The following is a 10,336-nucleotide window of genomic DNA, read 5'->3' on the forward strand; positions in this document are numbered from 1 at the left end:
TAAAAGGTTATTGTAGCAGCAGGGATGGTGTGGGGATGAATGCAAAGAGTGTTTGAAATTTTTCTCTGGAAATGGAAGTCTCCACTTGCTGTGAATTCACCCAAGTTTAGCAGCCTCGGAGACACAAGAGACTGCAGATGCTATGATCTGGAGCAAAAAACAAGCTGCTAGAGGAACTCGGCAGGTCAGAAAGCATCTGTGGAGGCAAAGAGATAGTCGATGTTTTGAATCGAGACCCTACATCAGGACTGAGAGTGTAAAGGGGAAGCAGCCAGAATAAAGAGGTGAGGAGGAAAGGTGAGACAGGATGTCCTCACCTCTTTATACTGACCATCTCCTTCAGCAGCTTGTTTTTTAGTCTACCAAGCGTATTTTGTCTGCCTGAAAATTGGAGGATTTGATATAACTTGGGAATGGGGAAAAATCTTGGGACTTAAGGAATTTTCTCTTGCTGCTTCTTCTGTCTAGCTATTTTGAGAAGTTCTGTTCCAAGTCAGGTACTTCATCCAATCACCCAAACTCTGCAGCAAGTGGAGATAATTCATTCAACAGACTTCCACATCATTGGTCTGGATTGGACTCAGCCCAGAAAAGTACCTCATTTTATGATAGCCAGAGTTGATACCTGATGTATGCCTTAACTAAGTTGGCAGCACACTTGTCTGAATCTGAACATTGTGAGTTCAAGCCCCTTTCCAGAGAATTGAGCACAAGATTAAACTTTAGTGCAGAACAGAGTCAGTACGAAACTGCCAAAGTTGCTACCTTTTGGATGGTGGTCCAGTTCAAATGGAATTTCCTCATAAACAATTGGCAATGTAGCTGCTGCAAGATTACCAAATGGTTTATAGAAACAATGAAGTATGCAACACTGATTCTATTTCTTTTTAAAACTAGGTTTTTGTTGAATTCAGAAGTGCTGGGGACTGCAAAATAGCTCAGCAGATACTGACTGGAAGAATGTTCGACGGCAAGTTTGTTGTGGCTACGTTCTACCCTCTGTGTGCTTATAAGAGGGGATATCTGTATCATACAGTAGTTACTGATACCTAAGTTACAACTGGGCATGCCACCTTTTACAATCACCCAGGTCCCTTTTGAAATATTCCTCAATACAATAGTAAAAAGGTTAACTGTTTTGCTCTGATTCCTTTTGTGTGTAAGATAGCGTTGATTTAAGCAGCTAATTTAGAGAAAAGGTTTACAAACTTAGGGATTAATGCACTTAAAACTGCCGGCAAGTTATTAACAAAATCTATTTTATTACTAGAAATTATAGCCAACTGCATTTGGTTTGTAAAATGCTAATTTAACAGTTTTGCTGGCAGAGGTATCAAGAATGCATTTGATAATGGGGAGCATGCTGATGAAACCTATTCATAGATTACTATATCTTAATCTAAATAAATCACAGAACATTTTTGTAAATGGTGGAATAAAAATTAAAATAGATTGAATCTATGTTAGTGAAGTCATGAGGATCCTGTTGCAAGCATTTGGCCATAGCTACTGTAAGTATATCAGATGGAGAAAACTTGTGATTTCTTGAAGGATTTTAGTGAGTGCATATACGTAAATGCACATTCATTAAACAATGGAGAAAAAAATACTTTTTATTGTGGGCAAGTGGTACACAAATTTGAGCACAACTCTTAGAATTCCTTAATAGTGCTTTTTTGGCCTTGGTATAACAGCTGCTTGAATGGTATGTATACATGTGTGGTGTGTTGCAGATTTATTTATATTTGGGGAGAAACATAAGAAAGTTCCTTGTATCCTTTCTCAGCTTTAGAGACTGCATTAAGGTGATTTTTTATTATTGTTTTCCTTGCATGGGGATAGTTTGGCTACTGTTTTGTAGCCTGGAGTTGTATATTTTGACCACAGTGACACACAAAGACTTAATGAATGGCAAGTGTTTTAATACCTGAGCAAATCTGATCAGAAAGAATAAGCATGCAAATAACTGATACCACATAATCTGGTATAATGGGGAAGGGAAACATCAGACTGCTGGATACACTTAGCTTTCCAGTCTATCTTTTTTTTATCCCCAGCAAATCGACAGCCCACACAATAAAATAGTAATTCTAAAATAGTGGAATGTTGCAATCATTGTTAGACTAAAAGACCAAATAGACTGCCAGTTTATTGTTGAAATCACTTGGGGAGTTCGAATATTTTAAAAAGTACTGCTAAGATTAAATGATTTTAATAACTACATTTAGATAAATTTAGTAGCAGTGGTACAAGAACATGAGTTTGTACACTTGTTATAATCCAGTGAGTGCTATTTATATGTTAAATTTTACTGTAAAATCAACATATAAACAAAAACCAAAAGTAATCATACCTTAACCAAAAGCTTCAATTGATCTGGATTGCATCATTGTTGCCAAGTTTTCAATGTATTTAGCATTTTACTGTGGCAATATTAAAGGCATATTTTAGGAAAAGATATTTCCATATCGTCTTTTACAGGGCCTTCCATCAGTTGATCTGAAAACAGCTCATCTAAATCTAGATTACTATTGGAGAGAGCAATATTCACAGCACTAACACAAGGCCTCTAGCAGTTAAAATCTTGTTGTGGTTATGCTTTCCAGTTCATTGCACTTATTCCTAAAAATATTAGAATTATAAAGGTCCAGTATGTTTCATAGAGTTGATAAATATTAGCTAATAACCAAAGACAGCTTCCTGAAATGGAGAACATGCAGAACAAGAGTATCGAACCAGTTTATGAAGGCACATGATCAATTCAGACTCGAAAAGAATTCAGTTGGCATAGTTACAGTATGCTTATGCACTCTTGAGATTGTTTCTTTCAGGTTTTTGCTCAGGTACATTTAAGACAATTATGAAAATGTTTTAAAAATTGATACATCTTTCTGTCACTTAGCTGTACTCTACAATCTTAAGCCACTAAATAAATGAACTCCAGTGATTTATCTGTGGACTTAAACTCAAGAAATTTAGAATCAAAACTGTGAATTTAAATTTAACCAAGTTACATGCAAAAAGATGTTTTATAAACCATTTTCAAACCTTTACTTATCAAATCGTACCAAAGGTAAAAAAGGGAACATGAACACTCCAACAGTTAGGAATGTCTCATAATTGCATTCTTCCTCCATCATATTCTCATCTGGCTGCAAATTTTGACCCAATCTTTCGCACCTACCCATAATTTTCTACACAGACATATACGCTAAACCATTGCTGAGCTCTTGTGTTTATTCACAAAAGTGAGGTCTGGTGTCTTCCAACTCATTGTTTTAATTAAATAATGAACTTCAAGACTATTTCTTGCTTTACTGTTACTGATACTTATTTAGAGCACTCATTACCTACACTCAATAAACAGCCATTGGTATATACAAAATGCATTTCTCTCAAGTTAGTGTTTTATTTGATTAACGTTAATAGATTCCTGATTGAAATATTCTCAGATTATCAAAGTATTAAAATATTTGTAGGGAAATAAGAATTCATCCAGTGGGATTTGTACCCTCACGGATTGTGTTATACAGTGTACTTTGATCTTGTCATTAGCTTATGTTAAAATTATATTACCAGTGGCTGTGGTACTTCCAATTTAAAACAAGTAAATCTGAATAATTTAATTTAACTAGTAATTGACATTCCAATTTAATTTCTACACTGTCCTGGTTCTTAGGTTACTTTTCTTTTACGATGGTTTCTCAAAGTTTGGGTGTACGTTTTGCAGATCTGGTCCAAATAACTATATGAGTGCTTAAAATCAATTCCAGCATACAGATGGTGTAAAAATTTCGGCAGTTAGATTTGATATATATTGACCAGGTGCACTCTAAGTTGCCAGATATTGTTTTCAATGTACCCAGACTATCTCTGGCTTATGAACTCTTTGATTTGGTCATCTGTGCTAGATCAAGTCTCTATAATAAGTCGACAATAAGTTTTCTGAAGTCGTTAAATTCTAGTTACACACTACTGAAAAGTTCAAGTACATGCCTTTTTCCCCTAAATCATACAGGGAACAGGTTTTCAGTATTTCTAGAAACAATTTAAAAGGAAAGCAAAAATATCTACTGATACTTAAACAAGTAATTCTACAGTTCTCATTAGCACAACACTGAAGTTAAAAAACAGTGAAATCGCTTTGGCATATTTCCAATGTGCTCCAACCTATTCTGGACAATTGTAGAAAAGAATTATACCACGATACATAGAAGATGTTTATCATACAAAATCCTAGGGTTATGAGAATTTATAAAAATACATCTCTGCAATTTGGAAAAAAATTACAACTCCTTTTGAAAGACCTTCTAAGACCTGAACTAAGTTTTCCAGGTCACAACTAAAGACAAGAGCTTTGACAGAGTACGTTTCATTTTGTTGATTACAATTGAAGGAGCTGCAGTAGATGCAGAATTTTTACTCAATTTAGTATTGCTCATTTTGCTTTCTGCATTTTGGAGCCCTGGCCACTTATTGGATTGTCTTATTATAAATTCGAGTCTGGATGGAGTAAAATAATATCAAACCATATTTTACATATGCTCAAAGATTTTTTTCCCAGTGTTTTTATTGCAGACCAATGACATTGGTTCTTGGCATTTAAATGATAACACAACAAACCTGCTGTTCTTTTCCACTGCTGGGTGCTTTAAGAGTTCAATTAACTCAGATTACAACTTGGATCAGTCTTGCTTCATGGTTGCAAAATAAATACCATGCATAATCGTAGGCGTTGATGAAATGCTGACTTGATCACCACTTACCACTTACTAAGTTGTGAGTCAGGGTTCTTTATCCAGCAATCTGCCCACCAGAGAGTAAAAGATTCCATTTAACTATGCAACAGTCCAGTAACTTCTGCACCAAAATATTGGGAGGTAACCATTTTGTAGTCATAACTTCCTGGATTTTGCTTTTAGGAAATGCAGCATTTGTGAGATTAAGCTAGAGATAGAAAGGCAAAGCACCTGCATCTGCTGTATTATGGAGACCGTAACATTTCATCACAATTTGTTTCACAAAAGATATACAGCAAAATTTGTATATGGAATTCTCATGGAAGGCAAGTTGATGAAAGTTAACATTGTGTGTATTACTTTTTAAGAATACATGGGTTGGACCTGCAGGTTGAGGGTTTGTCTAGCAGCCAGTTTATTTATTTACTGAATGTAGTGAATGACCTGGCACTGTGCACAGACCGTACATGCTTTTCCCGTGGTCTGTGTATTCCCCAAGCTAAAGATTTGAATCAAAAGAAGTAAACATGCCATCTTATAGCAGTCACTTTGGGGGAGGGAATATTCGTGCTTCCTTGGACGACTGGAGCTGTTGAATCTAGTTCTTTATTAAAACACAAGAGAAAGTGGGAGGGGAAGAATGAGATTTTCTCTGTTGTATAATATGCATAGGGCCATTTCAAAAAGACAGTATAAAGTCCTTTTTTTCAGTTTTATTTACAGGCCCCTTTTATTACTTACCTGAGGACTGATGAGATTACCAAAATGTTGCACAGTTGATTTTGGATCTGTTTTATCTCTTTGAGCTTGTTGCCATCTCCAATAAACCTTGTGGTTAAAAAGGATTAAACATAGCCATGCATTGAGATTCTATAGTTGATAATTGCTCAACTGGAATGATTCCAATAGTTATTTTTAAAATGTATTACAGAATCATCCCCAAAGCATTTCTCAGGGTCAGTCATCTGCAACATATCCACTCCTAAGATGCACAATCATGGACAAAAATCTTATGATTAAACAAAGATTATTCCAAGTCAGTGCTCCATGGCATTCAAATAAGTCTGACGTGCTGTTCCTCAAGTGATAGATAATAATGTTTTAATTTAGAATTTTAACAATCTTTACAATTACAATAGGTTTACGGTTTACATTTCAGATCACAGTATTCAGAATGCAGTCTGTATGGCTTGTGCAAGTTATAACCTCCAACATTTTTATTGCATTTTTTTGTGTGCCACTTCCAACTGTCCCTGGGTTCTCCTTTGGACTGGTTTGATTCTTGCTCAAGTCAGTTCAGCTATGACAAGGGTGATGGAACAGATTTATTTGTAAAACAGAAAAAAGTTGGAATTTTTTATGGAATCATTCTGTTGTTAAACTTTTATATGCTAGTAAATGTTAATTCTGGATATAACTACTTTTAACTGAGAGATTGTTTAGCATTTGAAATTTATTTCTGTGTAAGATTAAGGTTGTCCTGCCATAAAGAAGTATGATATGCAATGCTGTTATATTTCTGGATTATTGTTATCCTTTAAACCCCTTAAGATGGTAAGTGAAAATTAGCTGTCCTTAAAAGTCATGCATTCAACCTAGTTCCATGGTTTCTTTAGAAGCCACAGATTTATTTGAAGGCTGATTTTATCTCGGATTCTAGACAGTTGGATGAATCGTTAGTTTTTGAAAACATAACACACCAGGTCATTTCAAGACATAATGTACCAGCCATAATCTGGCCCTGTACTATGGAGTTTGGATGTCTTTCAATGCATTTCAGTTTTGAGATCACTCCTTCACCCGTTATTTTTCAGCTGCTGTGTTAAGTTTTTAAAGATTAGCAATTTTTGTTCTCAGGAAACTTACACAAACAAGCAAACACTATTATTTTTCCCTAATCCAGGTTGATATGTAGGAGGTCTAATATTAAACACTGAAACTTTATAAAGAAAAACAAATTATTGTATGCATTGCTTTTAAGAAATGAGTCAGGCATCTATATTGCCTGTTTCTGTTGTGGAAACGCTGAAGCAGAGTGTTCAACTGTAATTGAAAATCCATTCATTATCGCCAGATGTTCAAGAAATTGATCTTTTTTCCGACATTTAATAGAGTTTGGCTATGTAATATTACAAGAATTTTATGTTTTTTAAAAATGGGCCTATAAATGTAATTATGCACTGAGGCATCATCTGACTGAATTAATGTAAGTGGAAGTGTATCGGTTTGTTTTCATTATAAAATACTGTTGTTTGTGACACTTCTTTCGCTAATATATTGACAAGCTACTGTGAACATGCATAAATCAACTGTGCATGATAATATCGTGGTTGAGCTGCAGATTGTATACATTTATTGCTGCAACATCAGAACATTGTATTTTTCAGCATTCATTTTATGCATTTCATAATGATTGATAATTAAAATTTTCTGCACTAAAATGCTTAGTACCATATAGATGCCTATTTCTAACACGCGTGCCAAGCAATGAGACCGAAACCTATTGCAGTCATTTCTTCTGAGAGAGAGAGAGGATTGGAGACAGCAGAAAGCAGAAAACCACACTTATAAATCAAGGAGTGATGTGAAAGACATTGCACAGGAATTGCAAATCAAAACAATTGGGAAAGTTCAATTTTTTCCCATGCAGTTTGAATGAATGTTCATTGAGTGTACTAGTTATGCATGTTTATTCTGCAGGTAATTGTCTTTCACATACAACAGTGGTTTTTCTTTTTAAATGAAAATGTCAACTAATTTCTGCCTTGCAGAAAGGCCAATATTTGAGTTAATTCTGTGTTTTCAGGACTAAAGTCATTTGACACAGGTGGATCAGTGCTAATTTATCATTTCCTTTCGCATTTGGGGATAGTTTTTTTTAATACTACAATATCGGGATCGTTCTTCCTCCAGTTAGTCCTGCAAATCTTTGGCTTTGGTATCATAGTTCTATTGTCAAGGCAATTGTTTTTCCACTTAGCAATTTAAAAGCAACATTAAAACTGGAATTAATAGTTCAAGAACTCTTTTGGAGCAGGCTAATAATTTGGGTGCAACTCCAATTTAGTATTAACTGAAGTTTATTAAATACTCATGGGAGAATTTAGGCCAAACTGATAGATTAAGAGCTATTGCATACTTATATATATTTGCAGAGTACACTTGGTTATGGGAAATACAAGATAAGTCCTGACGGCATTATATTGATATTGTAGCTACAAAATTGTAACATGCTAAAATACCAGATGGAAAAATGTTATACGTGATCTTAGTTCTGACTTATCTCCAAACCATTAATTCTAAACAATGGGTTGTTTCACCTCTGCATTACTTTAACCACAATGATTAATGTGAAACCTTCTGCTATGCTAATTGTTCAGCCATTCCTCAGTTCAAAATGAACTGCAGACAGAAATTTGCACAACCACATTGCAGAAAAAGAGGAAACTAAATTTATGACTATATTTCCAGTAAAGCTCTTATTGTATGATAAAAAATGTTAAATATTGCCACAAAACTTGTAGTATTACTAGATGGTTCCTGCATCCAAATATGCAATTAATATATCAATTCCTATCCTGTTCCAGGAAAGCAGTTTTACAGTGCTGCATCCACCTACCTTATGCAAGGGTTTGGTTATGTACACTGGTGTTGTCATATTGGTTATTCTGCTGCTTTGTGTACCTATCTTGAAAGACATGCTACTATGTCTTGTAACATATATCTTCTGTTGGTGAAATAATGCCTTATGCTTAAGTGACAATAAAGAAGTACCTAAACAAAAAAAAACTTTTCAGTCTTGTTATGAAAGTGAATTTACCATTCAAAACATAACATTCTGAAACATTTGACACATTACACTTGATCTGTAACCTCTAGTCCTTGATCCCGCCACCAAAGGGCACTGCCTGCCACTAACCACTCTGTCTAAATCCCTCATCATATACTCATACAAAATCTCTTGGCTTCTGCTCCAAAGAAAACAGCTACAGTCTCTAACATCCTTACAACTGTCTTCCCAGGCACCACTCATAGTTTTTTTCTGAACTTTTTCTAAAGCCTTCACATCCTATAATATATAAACCAGAATTGACCATTATACCCATTTCCTGAGGCCAGACAGCTGTTTGAAAAGGTCCAAAGTAATTTCCCTGCTTTTGGACTCTGGCTGTTTGATAAAGCCCAGAATTCCGCGTGCCTTATCAATCTGCTCTGCCATTTCCAATGATATGTGTTCACATACTGCTAGGTCCTGCCTCCTTTTTAGAACAATGCCCCTTGTATGTCATTCTTCCTACCAAAATGCATTGGTTCATTTCCTTGCATTCAATTTCATCTGCCATGCAACTGAACATGCACTGGAGTGTTTATATCCTGCAGTAATCTGTAACCTCTGCAGTTCACGATACTGCCAAGTTTGTGTCGTCCATGAATTTATTAAAACAAATTATGGCTTGCACCCCAGATCTAGGTCATTAATATGTCAAGAAAAACAATGTCCCAAGTCCAATCCCTGAGGAATACAACTGTTCACTTACCTCCAGTGTGAAGAACAATCATTCACCATGACCTGATGTTTCTGTTATATCCAAATTTGTTTGAAGGCTATTGATGTCTCCTTTATGTCATGTAGTTCATCTTTATTGATAAGCCTGTTTTATGGCACTTTATCAAAAGCCTTCTTGAAGTCTATGTACACCACATCGACTGCATTACCTCCATCAACTCTCATCTGTTATTAAAGAAAAACTATCAAATTTGCCCTTAAAGCTATGCTGTCTTCCTTTAATTAATCCATCTTCCTCCAAATGATTATTGTTCCTATCCCAGATCAATGTTTCTAAATGGTTTCCCACCATCAAGGATAAAACTGACCTGTAGTTGCCATGCTTAACCTTACTCCCATTTTTGAACAAAGGAGTAATATTTGTTGCTTTTCCAATCTGATGGCACTGGACAATTATGATTCGTGACCTTGTGATTTTCTCCTGTACTTTTCTCAATATTTTGGGACAATATAATTTCCTTGTTCTTGTGCACACAAAATTCTGCGCTTCATCAACCTGCCTTGCCACTTTCAATGACGTGTACACATACTGTCAGGAGCTGCCCGTTTTGTCTAAGAACAGTGCCCTTAATGTTGTATCTCATTCTTCTTACCAAAATGCATGGGCCCATTTGTGTGCATTAAACTTAGCCTGCCTTGTAACTGAATGTTCCACTAGAGTGTTTATAACCTGCAGTAATCTGTTCAGAATACTGGAATTTTGTGTAATATGCAAACTTATAAGTCACATAACATCTGGTTCTGGTAACTTACCTATGTTTAGCTAACTTTTCTGATACCATCATGATATTTTATTTTAACATAAGCAGTGTTTATCTGCTCCTTCGCTATTACTTGGGAAGCACCCTTTCCCTGATGAAGACACATGGAAAATATTCATTTCCCAACTGTGCCCTCAGCAAGTTCCCATTTTTGACCTGAATGGACCCACTCTCCATTCACTAACATTTTACTATCTATTTGCCAAGAAAAAATCCTTTGGATTCCTAAGGCTGGCTTGTTCTCAAGGCATTGGTTTAAGGTGAGGGGA

General features: G+C 35.5%; 1 protein-coding gene across 1 annotated transcript in view; it reads left to right on the forward strand.

Annotated features, from left to right (window-relative positions):
• The window catches only part of uhmk1 (U2AF homology motif (UHM) kinase 1), a 28,437-nt gene extending 19,919 nt beyond the window's left edge, over positions 1 to 8,518 (forward strand). Inside the window, exon 8 of the mRNA XM_052011126.1 lies at positions 898 to 8,518. Within this exon, the coding sequence (XP_051867086.1) occupies positions 898 to 1,053 (156 nt within the window). The 3' untranslated portion in view covers positions 1,054 to 8,518. The remainder of the gene's footprint in view (positions 1 to 897) is intronic.
• Positions 8,519 to 10,336: the final 1,818 nt, after the last annotated feature.

This window comes from Pristis pectinata, chromosome 3 (assembly GCF_009764475.1).
Source record: "Pristis pectinata isolate sPriPec2 chromosome 3, sPriPec2.1.pri, whole genome shotgun sequence".
In the NCBI taxonomy this organism is placed as follows: Eukaryota; Metazoa; Chordata; class Chondrichthyes; order Rhinopristiformes; family Pristidae; genus Pristis; species Pristis pectinata.